General features: G+C 40.9%; 1 protein-coding gene across 6 annotated transcripts; it reads right to left on the minus strand.

Moving 5' to 3' along the window:
- Window positions 1-1,090: 1,090 nt before the first annotated feature.
- Window positions 1,091-17,772, minus strand: pomgnt2 (protein O-linked mannose N-acetylglucosaminyltransferase 2 (beta 1,4-)). Of its 6 annotated transcripts, none has more exons than XM_064345318.1 (4): window positions 17,492-17,772; window positions 16,700-16,796; window positions 8,204-8,353; window positions 1,091-5,638 (listed from the first exon to the last, which is right to left on the minus strand). In XM_064345318.1, the coding sequence occupies exon 4, from the start codon at window positions 5,578-5,580 to the stop codon at window positions 3,814-3,816; it is 1,767 nt and encodes a 588-aa protein (XP_064201388.1). In that variant the 5' UTR covers window positions 5,581-5,638; window positions 8,204-8,353; window positions 16,700-16,796; window positions 17,492-17,772; the 3' UTR covers window positions 1,091-3,813. The 6 variants fall into 6 exon arrangements, with proteins under 6 accessions (XP_064201388.1, XP_064201396.1, XP_064201405.1 ...); XM_064345326.1 differs by having other exon boundaries at window positions 8,196-8,353; XM_064345335.1 differs by lacking the exon at window positions 16,700-16,796.
- Between the last annotated feature and the right edge of the window lie 3,749 nt (window positions 17,773-21,521).

Genomic DNA, 21,521 nt, shown 5'->3' on the forward strand with positions numbered 1-21,521 from the left:
TCTATTATTTACTAAAGGTCAATTGACCTATGTTATCGGTTGTAACAACGACCTGAAGTAAACAAAGATTTCAGACTTACATGTCATTACATGGAACAGACTAGATCATATACCAACAGTCTAAGTCATGCATTTTAATCTACAATTAAACCCTTATTTGGACTACATCGTTCTCATTCTCATTCTGTAAGAATGACCTGGGGAATACTACGCTTCGGATTCAGTTTGGCAGTCTGTATCAGCACGATCCTTCTAGCGATTATTTGCAAAAAGCATAAAACGTCCCACTTGGTTAGAGGCAAGTGCTGTGCATTTTTTAATTTACTATGTTCCATGCTGAGGGAAAAACAAGCCGCTTTAGTGTTTGGGCGCCCCGGTATTTCTGCGCTAGCTGTGCAATGGTTTTCCACCACGCAAGAGGACTCTGGTCAACTGCTAGCGACTCTTTCCACGCTTTCCATGCTTAATCACCTCATCGGCTTTACACCATTACTCAGCTATGGTAACATTTTAAAATGCAAAAGCTGAAAAGGTGTCATTCGTGTTAGACTGGAACATGACTGATTTTGAGTGCACACTAATGATAACAAATACACGTATTCAAACGTTCACTTTTACAATTTCACGAAATATTGAAAATTCTAATCTAAATCGGACAGCCCTAGTGTGAAACCATCAATTATTTTATCAAACGTTATTTGGCAAGACTGTTTATACATTTTCTCGGTGAACAGAACATATATATATATATATATTATTTATATATAATAAATATATATAATATATATATATATATATACACACACACATATATATATAACCCAACCAATTAAAATCTTCATTAAGAAAACACCCTTCACAGTCGCAGCTATGGTATGGATAAAAAGAGCTAATTAAAACAGATAAAGCAGATCCGATTCATTCAGTGTAATGATGGTAAAATAACAATGTCATCCAATCCCATGTATCTGCCTATGCCTCCTTTATATAGGAACCATATTTAGGCTTTCATATTTGTTCTTTCAAGAATTAATGAATAAAGATACAATAAGAACATGGCAGACAGAAATCAGAGACAGCTGCAGCACAGTATGTTAAAAGAAATGTGGTTTATTAAATAAATGATCAAAGCATATTTCATAATATACTCATTGTTCTCTTATAATGACAAACACAACTGCTTAGCTTTTCAGTTTATACAGTAGTTAATACTTCATTTTCATTTTTAGCAAATAGATTTCCACACTGTTGGGGGAGACCTCTACACTACCATTCCACATTAAAAACAACAGCGATGGGTTGAACTAAGAGCTTCGATACTGCATCCATCACACATCACTGCTACACCAGAAACCGAAAAATCTTTCAAATTAAACAGTACAGCTAACTGGGAACAGGATTTTCCTCAGCACAGAGATGGGAGAAAACAAAACAACAAAAACATTTTAGGGCCTGGCTACCATCCAACACAGTGCACACTTGTCTGGCTTTCTGTTTGCGCTCGGAGAAAACAACATCAGTTATTTATCCTGAGAGGTACACAGAGAGATTCATTTATTCCACGGACAAAAGCACAGTAAAGATCAAGGTACGTTTATTTGGGTCGGAAAACTTTATATCACGGTCGCAATTGAAGTGAATATGAAGAATGCTCCTAATTACGTATAGAAAATTGGTGGCGCTGGTACATCTTACGTTGTGGCACTAAACAACATTCCACATTTGGGGAACAAGAACTGACAAATTCCAGATGCCCCAATGGAGGCATCACAGTCAAATGAATACAGTGGGGAACTGCCTAGAATTCAGATTCTTCTGCAGTATAAACCGTAAACTGGCCTGATCAACACTTGAGAGTTTGGTTCAGGGAATTAAACTGTTATAGCTACTACTCTGAATTCACAGAGAAAACAGAGAGGGGTAATTATATACTGGTTTTAAACATGGTTGTACCTGCATGGAATGGTAATGGAGATCATAAATATTAATATCAATATTAATAAGCAAATTATGTCCCAGGCTATTTCTGCATCTCAATGGGGGGAGTTCTTTAAGAAAACCTAACAGCGATATATGTTGCTATATAACAGAAAAGTATGTTTTTTCTTTCTTATATTGCCTTTGACAAAAAACAAACAAAAAAAACAAACACATTTTTGGTTAAAAAAAATAAGTTCAGTCATATATAATAAATATTTATTTGCTTTATGGTAAAAATTGGAATTTATATTCTAATGACAGCACAAATGTTGCGTTGCATTTTGACTGAAAAGCAGGGTAATCTCAGTCATCATCTATAATCTAATAAGAGCATAGATGATGTGCACAGTATTATAGTGGCCATATAGTGGAATTTTATCATATCATGCAAAAATCTTAATGGGTAATATTACTGCGAGGCTTCATGATGCCCAAACTGAATATGGAGCCATCATGTGACTCAGACTTAAAATCACTGATTCCTAGTATTTTCACAATGGTGGTTAAAGTGATTGCTTCGCACAAGTCAAAGCTCCTATTACTGCATAAAACACTTCTTCAGTACGTGTAAAGCTTGTTCTTCAGTCGGGCTGAGATAAAAAGTCAGGATTCTGTGTCTGTCAACTGCCTGTTTCACCAGGTGGCAGGCGGCCTGACAGACCCAGCTCCTCTGATCACACAGCCATTTGCGCTTTCCTCTCCAGGCACGGGCCCTGCAGCACTGATGGGTTTTAAATCCACAACCTAAATCTTATCTACATCTCCTCAAACAGCACTGACATTTGCTCATGGACATTTGCTCCTTCCTTCAATGGGCAAACACGCAATTTTCAGAGCACTGACATCCCCCATTCTCACAGAATAACCTTGAAGACAAGATGCACGTTTTACATGAGGACTGTGGGCAGAACACTGCGCTAAATCAGTCGTGTTATCCAGAACGATTTTCACAAAATCACATAATGTACGAAAAATGCAGAATGACACAATTAAAAACACAGACCTTAAAATCATCAAACATTAAATGTACTTTGGTTTCATGGTTTTGGCTACATTATACAAAAAATGAAACAAATGAAACAATGACAAAACTGTACACAACAACAGCATATAGCAAAAACAATACAGCAAAGCCTATATGGAGAAGGTACAATACAGACACGTACAGTTCTAGTCTACTTCTAATCAAATCACTCAATCAGCTCAATAAATCACTCTGGGCAAAAATATGAGACCTAGAAATATAATTATATGCCTGGAACGGACAACTTACCAAAAACCTACATTACATACGAACACAATTCACTTTCCAAATAGGTAAACAAAAAAGTCTTCAGTGCCCTGGACTGATAAATATAAATAAAAACAAAGCATTTAATTCCTCTCAATTATAAATAATTATTTGTAAAACAAGTTGTACCCCCTGAAAAGATGCGCAGACTAAATAGCACTTATTTTAAAGAATCCTATGTCGCTAACTATAGCAGTGCCTTCGGGTTTAGAATCTTAAACAGTTCCTTTTTTCTTTGAGCTTTTCCGACGTGTTCTATATTTCCATAAAACTCCCAGCAGCTAATTTGCATTTCACCTTGTATTTCACCACCCTCTGGAGAGAACCGCATGACCTCCATCTCACAGGCACCAAACACATCACAGAACAAGCCAGGACCTTGGCAACAGTGGGCCAGGCTCTTCTGATCATACAGAGCTACTGAGGCAACAGAACCAACAGAAGGAAAATGCATCTGAGAGTAAGCTTCAGCAGTGTGTCTGGCTGTCTGGACAGAGCTGGAGTTAGTCCCCGTCTTTTTCAACCCTGCAAACAAACCGGCATCAGGTTCTGCACATGAGGACATCTGCAAAAGGGCCCAGAAGTGTTTTGTTGAAGATGCAGCGGACCCACACCAAGTAGGTGGTGAAAGGTTTGATGTTCTCGGAGAAGGTGTAGTTCTGGTGCGGTAAGATGTAAGGCATGTAGGTGTTCTCCCCCTGTTCCTGAATCCATACCTCATACTTCACCTCCCTCACCTTCAGGTACTTGAGGTTCCAGGGGATCTGCCAGGACACGGTCAGCTTGGCCTCGTTGGTTGCCTGGACGGAGGTCTGGCACTTGGGCTCCCTCACCCTGCCTGGGTGGACTGTGCTGGCAGGCCTAGCCCTCTTGGGCCCTGGCCTGGAGGCCAGTCCCTGGTGCAGGGCATCCAGAAGGGAGGCAATGTCCACCTTGGTATCCTGGTAGATGCGGAAAAGCCACTCTGGGTTCCGACAGCACAGGTGTCGCGGCACCTCCTTGCTCTTCATGATACGTTCCTGCTCCTCCTTCTCCAAGTGTGCAATGCCACCCTGATCCCAGGCACGCTCTGGGAAGGTCACAGAGTTCTCCTCCTTGGTGTTCCTCCAGGCCACATACTGCAGGTCCATACCTGGCAGCGAGGTCAGTGTCCTGTAGGGAGCATAATGCTCTGGGTTGACGGCATATGGGTACAGCTCCACCACAGCGGCGCCACGAGGAAGGAAGAGAGAGGTGACCAGCTGGGCCCCATGCATACTGACCAGCATGGACGCCCTGCTGAGGACTCGGACGATGTCCGCAAAGGACTGCTCCTCCAGGGACACGGTGACGACCTTCATCTGGAACTCCTGCGCTAGTGCCAGGATCAGCTCCGCCTCGTTCAGGATCAGCCTGTTAAGAGAGCGGCTGAAGACCACAATATACTCGTCCGTCTTCTCTGTCTGCTCCCCCACCGTCACGTTCAGCTTCTCTGCCAAGAACGATGAAAACTGCCTGATCTCGTTTCCCGACACCAGTATGTTTGCCTTGGGTCCCTGAGGCTGGACGAAGCCATACTGGTACCAGGTGGTCATTTTGGACAGGCCCACATAGGACTTGGTGAAGCACAGGAGCTTGCCGAAGTTCCTCAGCTGCTCCTTGAGGAGCGGCTGTTTACTGCTCAGCAGGCGGTAGAGCTGGAAGTGGGGGCCCTCGCTCCAGCCCTCCATGAAGACCAGCCGGGCCTCTTCATCCAGGTCCGAGTACTGACCCATGGTGTAGAATATGGGCAACAAATCATCGTGAAAGACATGCATGAGGTTATCAGGGTTGAAGCGGTTGAGAATGAGAGCGACGTCAGGAACAAACACAGGCTTGGGCATGAATTTGAGGGCGGCTGCGGGCAGCTCCAGGAAGTTGAAGTACTGGGTGTTGTGGTCCTCCACGGAGGATAGGTCCAGCAGCGCGGGCTGGAAGCGGCGCGGGCCCAGGTTAGGGAGCATGACAGAGGCGTTGCTGTGGAAGAAAACAAACTCCTCAGCCTCGGTGGAGTAGCACAGGTAGTCAAAGCGGCAGACGCGGTCCGTGTGCATCTTGCCCGTGCAGACCATGCGGGTCCCGTGCTGCTGAAGGGCCTGCAGGGCGGCGTGGTAGTCGATGCGTACCTGCGACAGCTCCTGGGACTGGCGCGTCAGCAGCAGCTCCTCCTCCAGCAGAGCGGCGTGCTCGCTCAGCTTCACGTACTTCCACAGCAGCGCCGCCACCACCGACACCAGCAGGCCGTTCAGAACCGCCGCCAGGTTCATCCTGCAGCCCAGAGCTTGCATCATAGCAGGACCCCTGCCCTCGCTTGGGCTTCTGTGCTCATGCTCCAAGGCAGGAGTCACCCTGCACCAATCACAAAGCAAAGAGAGGGGAAAAAGAAGGATGTCAGATGTTCCAGGGACACAACAAAGAACCAATCACAGAGCAAGAGCCGGAATGGTAGAGACAGAAAGTGTGCCAATTGCAGGACAGTTTGAGTAGACATGGAGAGAAGGGTACTAATCAGAGCAAGCAATGGAAAAATGGAGAGAGGGAAGAGAGGTGGCAGCAGCACAAAGAGAGAAAATTCTGTGAGAGATGACTCATGTGAATGTGAAACCTCAAAAAACTGGAATAGTTCCTATTTTTACCACAATCTGAATAAACAAGTTTATTTTAAGATGAAAATAACTGCTGTTAGACATGTTACAGAACAGTAGCCTGCTGCCCAAGCTGAGGCTGAAGGCATAGAAATGAGCAGCTCCACTCACAGCTGAAGATAACGAGGGGAAAACACAGCTGTTGGTGTTTCTGCATAACTTTGTGATATAATGCTGTCAGGCCTGTCGGTGGCATCCTCAAATTTGCAGTCTGGAAATCAACACTTCTCTCTCCTACAAGTTGTTCTATAATGATGCAAAGCAGGAATCTCAATGTGTCAATGTTTATTTTAGGACATGTCTATTTTACATTCAAATGCATGCTTTACTCTGAGCAATGAGCCTAGTATCACAGGTTTAAAGTGTGTACACCTGCTGTCTCCTATGCTGTATAAGGGAGAATGCGTTTAGTCTACCTCAAAATGGCTAAATATGGTTGAGTCAGTAGAACCAGACAAAAAATCTAAAGGGAAGTTTCAAAGGACGTCATGCAGTGAAACAGATCAGAAGGTTATGCAACAGTTTGATTTACCTCTATTATTCCTTGAACAGATCGATTTTTTGCTATAATCATGCAAATAGCAAAAAAGACTAATACAATGAAATTAGCCTAAATGAAAGGCTAAAATGCAACACAGAGCATGACCAGAAGTATGACACTGTCTTACAAAATAGCACAATGTGGGGTAAAAATATGTTCTTTGGCAAGCCCACTGTAAATGATATAAAGGCAGCTACATAACTAGTCAGTCTTTGATATATATCTACAGCGTTAATAAATTCAGTAAGATAAGATTAATGGTTGTCTTACTATTTTTAAAAACATTTCTTTTGCAGGAATGTAGATGAAAACTGACACATAACATCTGTAGATCTCGTTACATAAACAGATATTTATAGCTCAATGACTGGACTGGGATGGGCTCTGTGATATGCCTGCTTTTTCAGATGACACGACCAAACAAGGGACATTTTCCTTCAATAAAGCCCTGAATCGAGTTACCCTGAATCGCCTAATTTTACTGCTGACCTCTCATTACGTGTCACCTTCACAGTGAACTTGGCGATTTTACAAACATTGCATAATGCGTTCCAGGATGAATGTGTGAGTGTTTCCTTCAGAAAGCAGCAGGGTATAACAGTTAAACCAGGCCAGCTACCAAGGTAGAATAATAAAGAATGCTCTGATCTCCCCACTACACAGACAGCAACCCTGACACTACACGGTAGAGTATGGGTAATAATTTCTGGCTACTGGTTTTCATTTACTTTCCCCTTTGGAGGACAAGAAGGTCTATATTCAAAACATGAAATTTGGACCCACGGATGCACACAGGAAATAGTCTCTAAAAGCTGTGAAAAGCAAAAACTCCACACTGGCCTTGTGCAGTGTTTAAGATTCTCAGCATGAACAAATGCTACAAAGCTGAGAACTCCCATTAAGTGCTGAGAAAGCGGACCCATAGAAACCTATTCATCAAGGACAACATGAAAGGGACGTTCTGTAAAACATTTTTGTCCGCTCACTAAAGGTCTACAGTCACACTGTATCTAATAAAGGTGGAAAAGGCGTAAGTTACATGTTATAATTGAACCTCTTATATTTTTAAGCACAGCAGCAGTACATTATGACACCTTAGAGGAACATTTTGGTTCAGAATTTTACTGGTTCACCATGTCTTTCACTTACACAGCCCATCCAGTGGTACATTCCAGGATTTTAACTCATGTTTGCCTTCCCTGTAAAAAACTACCCATTGTGACCACACGTACTCCATAGGCTACTCCTGACACTAGTGCATGCAGTGCACAGAATACAATCCACAACACTGCGGAGCTTACTATTCACACCTGAAGTATAGGCTTTCCCAATATCTGTCACGACAGAGAAATCTCACTGCATTTATGCACATCATTTTTCAGCACAGGACTGGTGACATACCTGTCTTAGGCCTATACGAACTCCCTACAATGGAATAATTATCTGCTGATACGAACAAGGAGAAAACAAACTGCGAAAGCCCTCAGGCTGAATGGAACTGTCAAACTAAAGAGACGCATGCTGCGAGTCTTGAATTATGGACACTCCTTTGTCTGTTATATAAATGTGTATGCATACTAAATAAAAGCCACATGCTACCATAAATATCACAGACTGTGGGTCCTTGTCTCAGATGTCTTAGCAAGTGAGCCCCTGTAGTGCAGAATGTTCAACAAAGAAAAGACAGAAAAGGAGCTCTCCGCATTCTAGAGGAAATTACCTCTACACAGAGAGTACACAGGGCATTCCTCTACGACTCCTGGGAGGATGTAGCTGTGATGTTCATCTCCATGGCAGAAACATCATCTAGCACTCATGTCCTTGTTTTTCTCTGTTGAGACTGATGACTTGTGAATTCATCCCAGATAACCACAAACACTGCTCACAGAAAAAAAAAAAAAAAAAAAAAACTCAATACACGGGAAGCTCACACAAGCACAAGTGTAATCTACAGGGGCACACCTCTACCACTAAAATGGGAGACATCTCCCATTTTCCATAAAGAAAACTTTGGATGATGTTTCTAATGTTGTGCCCTGTGTGAATAATATTGATCACCATATTTAAAAATTAAATGTATACATTAAAGAGAGAGGGAGGAAGAGACAGAGAGTTAGAGAGCGCATGAGAAAGAGAGAGAGGGAGAGCAAGGGAGCGAGACCCTTTAGACCTCATCCATTTATAAAGCCTTCAGTCTTTATCATCAAAGGCATGTCTTCAAACCCACAGAACACCTCAAATCTGCACCCACAAATCACCCTCAGCAGGGATCTCAAACTCAAACCCTGGAGCACAGCAGCGGCTACTGGTTTTCCTACATTTCAGCATACAAGTGCTTTAATTTAAGCTATTGATTGGCTATAATCCACAATTTGTTTTTAAGACCTAAATTGGGCTCTGGCTGAACTCACACAAAGGCCCTCTAGGGCTAGAGTTTGAAACCCCAGAAATTCAGTCACCAGACAGAAAGTCTTAAGACTCCAATCACAGAGGCTTGTTTTCACCCACAGAGGCCTGTCTTTTCCCTGCGCTCTCCTGCATCTCTCTCAGGTTAAGAGCAGCAGAGAGGCTTTGCTGCATCATGTTACACCCACATACCATGACACTGCCTAAAACAGCATCTCTCTTTCACGACTTGCTGTACCTGCACACCTCTCTTTCTCTTATTTGCTAAAATATTAGATTTCGTAAGCCAATTGGCCAAGCGATTTGCTGAGTCACCTTAAATGTTACTGTACTGGCTTGTAGAGAATGAGAATTCTTAAAATGCATGAATTAGGCCTACGTCTCACTTTAGATTTTGATTCATTTCTATATTTCTATGTTTATTAAGGTATAGATAAAATATGAATAATGCCTTTTTAGCTTTCTTCAGCTAATGCCATTGCGTGTTTACCTGTATATACTTAAAACAAAGATGAAAGTTCTTTAAGTTTCACCCTCTGCCTTAAAATTAAGATGGGACAAACTGTACAAAATGCTTACTCACTGTAAGCAGATGTGGTGTTCAGAAATCCTGCAAAAAAACTTTGGTATCAATGAAAGCAGGAGGACCAAACTGCCAGCAGACCAAGGCCCTTTCTTATGTTACTTTTGGTGGCAGGAGTAGCCTGATTCTGTGTTCTTCCGTTTCCACCAGTGTTTTCCTAATATGTGGCCAACATGTGATTAAACAGCATGCTTATTTATGCTTACATTTAATATGGTCAGAATCACTCTGAACGGGATGCTTGTGTGGAAATACAGCTGTGGACTGTGTGTCGTAATGACCTTGTAAAGAAGAATTAATGGAACATAGAGGCTGATTAATGTACCCAAAACTCATTTCAGCTCTCTCCACCCCCCTGCATCTCCTTCCTATCAGACGGCTATCCTCCTGGGCCCAAGCAGTGTATCAAACCATTAATCCTTCTTGCCTGTGGTGCGGCCCTACTTGCAGGGTCTAATGCTGTAGATGAACTTTCCATCTCACCCGATAGGCTCAAAGAGAACGCCTCTCTGAGACACTTCCCCCACCATTTCAAATTTTATATTTGACACACAAATTTAGTTTTTTTCTTTTGGTTCTTTATTTATTTATTTGACACTGTGAAGCATTTCAAGAACAATGCTGAGATGTTCTTCTTCCCCTCAAATACTGACCAGAGGGGCTCTGACTACCATCCATACGACAAGCTACAGAGCATACTACAGGTGAGCTAGCCTAGCACATATCTAACCAGAGCTGACACCAACTAACCTACCAACCTGATGAGTAGCAACTGGGCAGTTTTGCAGAAGTAACCAATGGAACCCTTGCCAAGAGCCCACCCAACTCTAGCGGGACAAAAATTCCCTGCATCTACTCACTGATAGTTACAGACCACTTCAAACGCTTTTAAAAATATAGTTCAATACAAAACAACTATCAATCGTATTTTCAGTTTCAATGATATGTGAATACGCTAAAAAGGCTAGTTCAGGAACATTTTTCACATTTAGGTTTCATACAGTAATCATTTATATTGCTTGTACAATGCAAACTTGGAAGTCTTTTTGTTATAATATGGCTAACAACAGTGTTGCAATTACTCTCATGACTAGCTATATGTAGCAAGACAGATGTATACATTTTTATGCTATGTTTGCTTTTCTGTTTCTAAAATTCTTGTTTCTTTTTTGTCCTTTCTTAATTTTTTTATTTTTTTAACATATTTGGTTCAAGTTTGACACAAATACATGCATAAACGCATGCACGCAATCTCAGAGCCCTATAGCAGACAGCCTTGTGCCATTTAGGAGAAAACCATACAGCCCTACAGCGAATGACATCACTGCCTCCTACATGCAGCTCTGCTCTGTGGGAAACACAAGACCTTTCACATTGCAATGCAGTTCAATATTTTAATAAGCACATACTGTGTGGGTGCTAAAAAGTTGGTAAATATCATGTCATTCTCTTATGCATGTCAAAAGCAGAATCTCCAGGTCAGAGGTTAGCACAAGGATGGAGGACAGTGATGTTTTAATCTTGCTGTCTTGACTATGAGACAAAAATGGCTGCCTCAAACCAGCATTAGAGAACAATGTGCGGGCACTGTCAAAGGCAACATAGGCGTGTGGGTCTGAAGCCTGCCGTGGTTGTGTTGAGTGGCTAATTCTTCTGGGCATCGGCAGTGGACACGCTCTTCCTCCCACTCATGCCTGCGAGTGCTGTCCCATGCTGCACCACAGCAGAAAGATCCCATTAAAACTCTAAAGGCTGAATGGCGCCCTCTGTGGCCAAGTACACACTGCCACAGAGAACAAAACATTCTGTAAACAGTGTCGCAAAAAGGGCTGCAAAAAAGGCTGTAAAATGGACATATCTGAAAAAACTGGGCACAAACTGTTGGCTACAATTTCACAGATGACATGTCACGGACATGGTTCAGAAGAATGGAGAACCTCTACTGTCCAAACCAAACCCCTTTTCACATTATGCTGGAAGCAGGCTGGCTCATTATTTTATACTGCCTTTCTGCTCTTGAGTTAGAACCAGGCAGGTGTTTTGGCATTCTGACCTGTGTCAGCCCCGTGGAGTAGCAGTACTTGTCAACTCACAAGTAAGCTGGGGGGTGGTACAAGAAAGCTTTGTGAATGGAAAAATTACAATTTGCAAAGGTGGTACACTGCAGTTGAGTCGCAGTACAAATAGGCTTAATTACTACATGCTACACTGCACTAATGACAACACTGCATCCGAATCATCCGGCTCATGAAGTCATGCCAGGCCCAGCAGCAAAAGAAGCCAAGCAGGAACACATTGATGGGTCAGAAGACAATAAAGTTAATTACAGAAAAGAGCGCAGCAGAAAATACGCAGTGTGTGGTAACGCACATGGCACAAAGGCACTGTGCGTAGGAGCAGCACTGCGCTGTGTGCCCTCCAGTGGCTATTCAGACACCTCTATAAGTACAGTGTCCAGCTCCATTACATTTTTAATTGCATCATAGTGAGCAATAAAAAAGAGGCTCTGGGAGTTTTTCACTGAACAGACAGCAGAGAGTTTCATCCAACCTGAGCCAGGCATCAAGATGAGCAAAGCTCCACAGCACCATACTATCATACCGTTTTACAACAACTAAAACAACACCTTCCATAATCTTATCTTAATTTTCCCTAACACGCAAAAGGTCCATAATCCAACATGCATACAAGCTTACATTTCATCCAACAGGATGCTTAAACATGCTTCAAACAGCTAGCTGACTTTCAAACATGCTTGCTAACAAAATCTTACCGATAACATGTTTAAAACATCTCATCTAACAGGCTCACAAAATCTCCCGTGAAGACACGCTTAAATCAGATTACCTAACCTGCTTAAAGCAGTGGCAACCTACATTAAAATGTTATTACCGTCTGCAACATGTTCACAAAGCCGTTACACTTGCTAAACCCATGTGAGCTCATGTATGATTCCATGTACAGTGAAGTGACATAATCCTTATTTAAAAGGAAAATGAGTATACATCTTTTTAATACCAATTTATTTTAATTCTTTGAGGATTTCAGCAAAACTATACTGCTGCTCAAATTGTCAGATAGCCTAATGTCTTACATTGGCTGTATTAAACTGAAGCCTTGTGCAACAAAAATAAAAGAAATAGGAGGATGTCATAAGTGGCATCATGCTTCATCAATAAATGGCCACCTAATTTTGCTCTGATGCAGTCTCCACAAACACATTTCTACCTACAATTGCGGTATGAAAATCTAGTCAGAAATTCTTATTTTATGTAGGTGTGTTTTGGGTTTTTGGCTCACATCTATCTGAAAGAATGAGTGCAAATTCCATGGGGGGGAAGAAAAAAAAATCAAATTAGCAAGAGGTCACAGGGTTCCACTCACAGCTCTGTGCATGCATGGTCTCAGATGACACCTGGGACTGCAGCACACGTCCAATTCTATTTCTATCTGGTGCAATGTTAACACAGCATTCCATCAGCATCCAGTTCCTCTCCCAGGAGTTCCCACCCACTATGGTTTGAAGTTATCTCGCCCACTCTCCTTTATGCCCAGTATCCAAAAAACCTTTCTTTTATTGAAAGCTTATATATAATAAATGCCATTAATTGAAGTAAATACCCTTGGAGAATATCAAGTAAACAGGTTTTGTAGTGAAGGAAGAAGTGATTCTCATGCTGGCCAGGTTCCACAATGGGTTTGCCTAAAAGGATACCCATCCTTCATGAATCTTTGACTTCTCCTGCTTTCCCGTTAATTGGCTCTGTTCTCTTCCTGGGATCAGGCCCTTGAGTGAAAATAAAAGCAGTCACCACACTGCACGAGGCAGCACAGCCAGGAGTGCCATCTGAACTTTCAGTGTGTTTCTTGTGTTCCAGATATGCACAGCCCTACTCTGCCCTACGAGATGCCCCTGCCTTAAAGTGATGGTACAGCCTATTTTTAAACAAAACGTTTCCATACGAACAGTCTCCAATGATTTGCACCAGCAAGTGAGTTACGTTGACTAACTGGAGCAATCCTTCCGTTAATTGACTGTCCATTGATTCATTCTGTGTAAAGACGCCTTCCCTCAAGAATGTTTTCTATGTCTTCAAGGTTTGACCATTTCTTTCAAATCCAGGCAATATTTCACACTTGATATGATTAATTAAAGTAAATCTCCTTCACGACATTTTGCCAAAGTAGGCTTCCATTACACACTGTGACTTTTGATGTGATGGAGACAGGTGTTATACAGTGACCTCCATATTGTTTGGGCCGAAGACATTTTTTTCTTGATTTTGTTCTGTACTTCAGTTTTAAATTTGTAATCAAACATGCATGTGGTTAAAGTACATATTCTCAGGTTTAAGAGTATTTTTATACACTTTACTATGTAAAAATTGTCACTTTTTATACACCCCCCACCCACATTTCTGTCCTAAATCCTTTGCATGTACTGACTTCTTTGAGACTGTGACCCATAGACATCACAAAGATGTCTATATAGCCTATATTACGAGAAGAGCAAATAAGTACTGGAAAACAAGGGAAAATATTACAATTGCAAAACACATGGAACAAATTTCAAACTACTAAACTGAATGGCCAGACAGGGTAGAACTTTTTTCCAAGTTGTTTAACACATCAGCCAGAAAAATAGGCTTAATCAAAATCTACTGCCCTATGATATAACAGCTGACCTGCATCAGCATCCTCCCTTAACTGTTGAAAGAAATAAAATGTTTGCTTCATTATCTGTGCTGGCTAGCAGTTCCATAATTGCTCGAACTAAAAAATATAATCTATGACTGTGCTACTTTGAAATGGTGGATTGTTAAAAAATAATAATAATGCAGTTAATGTTTCACTTCACAAATATGTACTATTAACTTACAATTATGAATGAATAAGCAAGCTCTTCCAGCAAAACACATCAACGGAAAGGCAAAAGCCTTTGTGAAGAGATTTACAAAGGCCTCTTTGTTACATGAGGCTATTTATCAAAAAATGACCTTTTCCATTTCACAAAAAGGTGCAGTGCTCTAAATGCAAAAAGTCCAGAAACCAGCTGTGATGAAACAATACTGCAGTAAAAAAATAAAGACACAGGACAAACCAGCCAAAATTTACAGGACTACCATTAACACTTGGCTGGATAAAACAATTGGGTATACAAAATAGACCAAGCAGGGCTGCGCAGAGACAATCTGTATCTGCATCTGCATTTGAAAAAGGACGGGGGTGGGGGTAGGGGAGCAGGTGGCCATTTGTCGTACACGGTTATGGCATAAAGGCATAGGGCCAGTGTGCTGAGAAACTGATTTAAATGTATTTTTATTGCAAACAATAAATTAATTTTCTGTTTAAACACCAGTTTTCCATAAATCTCATTTTCCAAATGTCTTCCAAATGTTTATGATCAACTTTGACAGGAAAAGAACTCTGTCTACAATACATTTTCCGAATTACCATGAATAGTAATCAGATTTAATGATTAGGGCCCGGATACTCCCGAAATACCTATGCTGCCTGACACTGGGCCCAGAACAGGTAATGATTTGGACCAGTTAATGATCTGGACCTCTTCAGAGACCATGAGTAAGACTGGTTACATCACCAGGGCCCCTGATCATTTAATCACTGTCTCCTTCTCCCTCCCCTCTCTGCAGTACTTCCAGTGCTCCCTGAGTCACAGTCGCTTTAGACACAGAGCCCTTTACTGCAGCAGAGGTACTGGATTTGCTTATATGGTGAAGGTCATGGGTGTCAAACACCTTTGGAGACCCAGGGGTAGTTAGTTTCTTAGAGGCAGGTAGGTACCACCTCTCTGTCACAGTCCTGCCATAAGGGATTGTGGAGGTCCCAAGTGTTTCAATGTAGGGGGTTTGCTCTGTGGATGATAAGCACCAGAGAGCTGGGGGAGGCTAGCGCAGGGCAGCTTCAGATTTCTAATGCATTTTAATGAGCCTCCTGGAACGATGGCCGCCTGTTAGTCTTTCTCTGACATCCTGAGCTCCGCGGGATCACCTTGGAGCTTCCCTGTTCAGAATCCTCCTTCCGCAGGGCAATTTGCTTTGTGATGAACAGTCACTAAATATGCCTTCTGATGAAAGGGGCTTTACAGCATGCCTCATCAGTGTCTTGTGATGTCTCACTCCCAATCCTTCTAATCTGTGTTCCACTGTAGCGCGTTGGGTCAGACCAGCGCTATGTCCGCACGGCTGTCAACGATGTAGCCTAAACAAAGACAAAATCGTCTACTAGTACGACACAACATGCATCGTGCTGCACCTGAACTGACCCCATGGCAGTACACCCCCAACCTCACTACTGTAGAGTCACTGAAACCAGTGCAGTCCTTTTAACAACAACACAGCCATGGTGAGGAAAGGGAACACATGCATGCATATTCACCATGCACTACACAGCCTGCAAATGACCTGATTCAGTAGCTAGATGTTTCCATCATCCAGCAGATATCCAGGAGGCAATCCTGTACACCACTGTCACATTACAATTTCGCTGAGCATTTTTGCTGAGCACCCAACTTGACAACTGCACCAGATACACAATCAATGACTCCATAACTGAAGCTCATTGCGGACACAAAAAAATCTCCCATACATCAGTCGCTTTCATTAAAAACACTTAATGTTGACGTAAAGTATTAACTGCAACCAGACTCTGCACTTCAATGCACCGAAAATATAGTATACTCATCTGATGAAGAGCATATTTAAAAAATTATCTTAGACATCTACAACAATATGGCATATTCTGAATGTAAAAAGTATTATACCTTAAGTGACACTAGACAATATTAAAAATGACATTTCAAGATCTTAAAATAACTTCAGTGGTATTCATTGTTATTGGCATATCATATTAATGAACAGAAAAGTATATGTCACATGTTGAAATGATGTGGATGCTTTCTAATGTCAAAACCAAACAAAGTGAAACTACATATTAACTGTAATAATATGCCAATACTGATGTGTTGACACCAGTTTTAATTATCCACCATAGGATGTAAAACTATACAAAATGAGCAGGAAGATGCAACCACAGCCTCACATTATGCATTCAGAGAAGGTTGCCATGAATTTCCAAATTCATTTTATAAATTTGTTGTCAACCTATAGAATGTGCATCATCAATCACTGGTAGAATTCTAAAGCACGTGGGCCTGTGTACCCACTAGACAAACAGAATTAAACTGAAATCAATGGCCACTAAGACAAGCTTACCTTTACTGTGTACGTATACTTGACTTAACATCTGTTCTTTCGTCTACTAAGTAAACAGCAGCTGACAGCAAGGCCAGCACAAATTCCCAGGTCCCACCTGTATGGGTCACACGACAGCCTAAGACGACATTTTTTTTACCTTTTATTTCCATACTACACTACGCAGACAATCCTGTACCATTTCTTATAATATTGCGGCCCCACAAAGAATTTTCTGTATCACTGAACATATCCAAACCGCCACCGGCCTCGAACCAAGTCGGACGAACAATTGGGATTTACTCTCACCCAGAATTTTTACAGGCACATAAATCCAGGTGAATAATAGAATATTTTCAACCGTAGGGAAGATTTAAAAAGGCGTTTAGTCGTGTCTGACCACAGAAAACAAACTGGATTTTATTTCGCTGTTGTAGATATGCACAGTGCCACTGTCCAAACCATACAACGACTCGATTACGCATTCATTACCTAGGATAATTTGCATGACTTCATCGGAAAAGCCGACACACAAAAAGAACAGTCGGTCATTTACTATATTTAAAGGTGATGGGGAGTTTGATGTCAAAGCTGCGTGATTTAATTAAATGTAGGCTACGTTTAATTTTAACAAGGCAACAAATGTGAATATGACTACGTGAATGACCAAATAAATCAACGTTACAGTATACCTTTTAAATGTGAAAGAACCTACAAGTAGAAATAAAACTTTCAAATAAAAGTTAATTTATGCAACAAAAATGGCATGTAAATCCACTTTCTAACTACGTAAAAATAACGAACAGTTCTTACCTATGATTTGATTTAACCGGAGTATCAGTATTTCGGCAAGAAACAGCAGCAGCGACAACAGAGCAGATTTCCCGCGGCAGCAGTTCGGGGAAGCGAATGTACCTTTTGCAACTTTGCCGCAACCCGGCGCAGCTATATTAGTGTAATTTTACAAAAGACGACTGCATTCATTCATCAAGTTTCTCGCTTGACAATGTATTTGTTATCGCATGCTTGCTCTTCCACTGCAGCTGCTTCCATCGCTACTATCCTGCAAAAGTCAAGCAAGCTTGCTGTGCTGGCTCCGCCTACATAAATGGTTGTACTCTTTTCAAGTCTCGCGAGATTCTGTAGCGATTTCAATTTGTTTCGGAAGAAGCCTGTGTTGGTGCTGGTGGGACATTGGGTTGATTGAGTGTAGGCCTATACCACCTCAACAAAAAATGTTTTCTGCATGCAGACAATTGTTCAAACATATACTGTAGTAATTCTTACTTTATTTTAAGTATAACAGCTGTGTTGCATATTATTTACATATATCATATTCAAATTTTCAAAGTTTGACTTACCCCATTCTCTTCCAATGGTAAAAAAAAACACACACGGCCTAGTTTCATGATATAATCTTGGAAACATTGGGTAGCATTGCTTTGGAATAAAGCTTATGTAATTTGTGGAAGTGCTTTTAATGGGTTAGTGTATACATGATAGACCAACTAATTCTATGTTGGTGAATGATCTATAGGCCTACCTAATATTAATTTAGAAACATGGCACTTGCAACGTAGCTACAGCAGCCTATTTAAGAAGTAGTTAACACTAAAAATGCCACAGCAGTCAATTTGACTATTGTCTCTTTAAGGAAATTGATAAACCTGCCATCATAAAAACCATAAGGCTCCCCCTTCGTGACTTGTCATAAACATATGTATTAAACATTCTGATATAATTTGAATATCAACATTGCATAAGGAAATAACATTATAAACACTTACTTACTTAAATGGCCATGAAGGGTCAAATTGACCGTACTTTATCTTGCGTGTAGGCTATGCTTGATCATTTCGATTGCTACGTGTACCGCAGTTACAAAATGACTCCAATGCTACCCGGCTGCAGCCCTGCAGAACAAGCCCCTGGCTGGACAATGCATGCAATAGTAGTCTGATTCTTTAGGCCTACATTGTAGTCATGTATAGGCGTTGGGTACAGAAATCCAGTAGCACTATGGCACCAGTTCCCATATGACCGTTACCTACCAGACCGAATATACAACGCAAGTTTTGGTGCTATATGTTGGTCACTAACATTACAGAATTGCAAAAGCAAAACTGTTTAAAGTGTGGCTGTATTTTATCCAAAAGGATTTGAAAAATGGGACATGCCTTTGCGATAAAAAATATGTTCTTTAATGTTGTTTGCTCGTTATTCTAAAGATTCCCAGTTCGGGCTCCAATCAGGCACCGTACTATTTAAAAATATTTTTTAGCACAGGTATTGTCAAAATATAAAAGATACACAGCCCTAGTCATAAAACAATATTATGTGGGGTTTGCATGTGAAATGATTGAGAATGCACTTCAGAAATATAAATGAGTTTCCCAAAAGATTATACAGCTGGAAAAGCAATAGGTTTTTGGGGGGGAAATTATTAGTTAACAAGCAAGCTAGCTTCCACACAAAACAAAGATGGCAACCACAAAATTGTTAAAAAAAAAACAAAACAAAAAACGTATTGGCTGGAATAGTGTCACATTCCTTATATGTCCATTTTGGCTGAGTATCTGAGTATCCTGCAATTGGCTACTTTGATCAGACTACTTTGATCAGATGTTGTTATTGGCACATGTAGCTAGACATAAAATGGGGGGAATTATTGATTATGGGACTGGATCATTTGGGATGATGAAATTGGCTGGAAAAAGAAGAAGGAAAATGCTAAATAACCCAAGTTTGGGGTATGAACACGTGAAGTTGTAACTGAATTATGTATGTCTACATGAGGTCTGAAGGTCCAGAAGTTAGTGTTCTTAAGGGTTGAGAATCACTGGTCATTGTAGTTATTTCTGCAGGAAACCCTGATATCTGCCAAATTCAGTACAGTATAAGTATGGGGCATATAAGTAAAGGTATACCTAGTGCTGAGGAGTAGCCTAGTTTAACTATATATCCTAGTTATACATGTATTTAAATTATATTTTACTGCAGTTTGCCGGTTGTCATTTCGAGGTGTGCAAGATCTACCAAATACTTTTGGCCCTATCTATAAATTTGTTTCCAAACCCCTTCGACCAAATGCCTATTTCTATCTCTTTTCCCTCTAATCCTCATTAGTGAGAAGCACTCACTTGCATATAGCCTTGCCAACAGTCAACTGCAAATTGCCATGCCTTGCTGGTTCTCCCCACTGAGTTGTATAGTGGTTTCCCCTGTGTGCAAAAAAGGCATTGCTCTCATGCGTATCATGTCTGGGGAACATGATAATGATCTTTTTATTTTTTTACAAAGTAGTTTGAACAACATTTTTTAGTAATTGTAGTTTTGCAAGTTACATTTCTACTAAAGGTAGCCTGGCTGTAGTTCAACTACTTCCAGTGTGAAATTGGCCTAATTAGTAGTTTGTCCGCTACAACTACGCTATCAGAATAGTTTCCCCAACACTGGCTACAGGCTACTTGACCATCTTTTATAGCTTTTTACTTTGTGTTCTGTTTGTAAAGCCCATGTAGTCACACCCCATGCTGAATTTTTCTGTGCTTTGGCTTCCTATGACCTGACATTTCATTAATCACAACTTACACCCTTATAGGACACCTAACATTAATCATTCTCAGATGAATGGGCAAGTAGCCAAGGTGTGTTCTCACAAAGCCATTTGTGTTCTCACAAAACCCGGCGGTCGTGTAAAAACCTGTTATTTTCAATTTGCCGATGTCTTTGAATCATAATACATAGCCCCTTTTATGCTGAGCTTAAGAAAAGCTATTATTGGATTTACTGTGCTCAGCATGGAACAAATAAATTGTCTATTTATTAACTTGGATGCAGAAAGGGAAAATGAGAACTACATGCTAAATTCTCTAAAATGTGACAATATAAAAGTTTACAGAACTTGTCTAGGCCTTGTTTCACAGTTGATCTTTTTTCATTTTTACATGTAGACGGTGTGGCAAAGATGTGCAACAGTGCCCTCAAGAGTTTAAAGAAAATGTCATTCATGGAGTTCTCTCACACATCCATCGAACAAGATCAGGTCAAAACCTAGATTATGGCTGGACCGAACCGGCCGACCAATGGTGTAAGTTCATCAGTCGGTCACTCAGTCACAGATATGCGCAGTGTAACTTCATCACTCACTCAGTCGCAGACATTCGTGTTTATATGGCTGGCCCCGCTGTTGCGGTTAAGCCAAAAATGCTGGTATGGCAGTGAGGGTCAAAAAGAGGTATCTTCATAGTTTTTTGATGATGGAACATTTGAACAAAGATTATGGCAGGCATAGCCTTTGTGCTCTTACACAGTAAGTGTCCAGTGTTAATTCAAGGAGTTAATTCAATTGGAGCCTAATGTATTCTGTCAGAGTTGATTTAACACTGAACATTTTACAATGTATCACTTTCATTAAAATACTTAGGTGGGTGCATTGTTTGAAATATAAATCTGTTTAAACTATTGCCTTTAGATATTGACCATAAAAAGTGAATAGGCCTAATTGTTGCATCTCTGCATATTTCACGTAGAGAGTTTTTATTGGTTATTGGTCAGGGCAGGTAAATGTCATTTGGTTCAACTTTATTTCTTCTTCTTTGCATTTGCATTAGATTTGGTGGTTGTTGCTGCTAGATTAGCTAGATCTTTCCATTGCTAATGATGACCTGAAGTTGCTTTTATTTAACTATTTTACCCTAAATAAATACATAAATAGACTGTGGTAAGCAGCAGTGTTTTGTGGATATCTCTGCGATTTGCTGATGCAGACTGTTGTGATGCATTAACAAATACTGCTCATTGTTGAGTTGAGTGCATTTTAAAAACTACATATCTTGGTTTG

Source organism: Anguilla rostrata, chromosome 1 (assembly GCF_018555375.3).
Source record: "Anguilla rostrata isolate EN2019 chromosome 1, ASM1855537v3, whole genome shotgun sequence".
In the NCBI taxonomy this organism is placed as follows: domain Eukaryota; kingdom Metazoa; phylum Chordata; class Actinopteri; order Anguilliformes; family Anguillidae; genus Anguilla; species Anguilla rostrata.

Excerpts from the sequence above, each read along its gene's own strand:
- pomgnt2 (XM_064345302.1), bottom strand. The coding sequence starts at position 5,580 with ATGATGCAAGCTCTGGGCTGCAGGATGAACCTGGCGGCGGTTCTGAAC.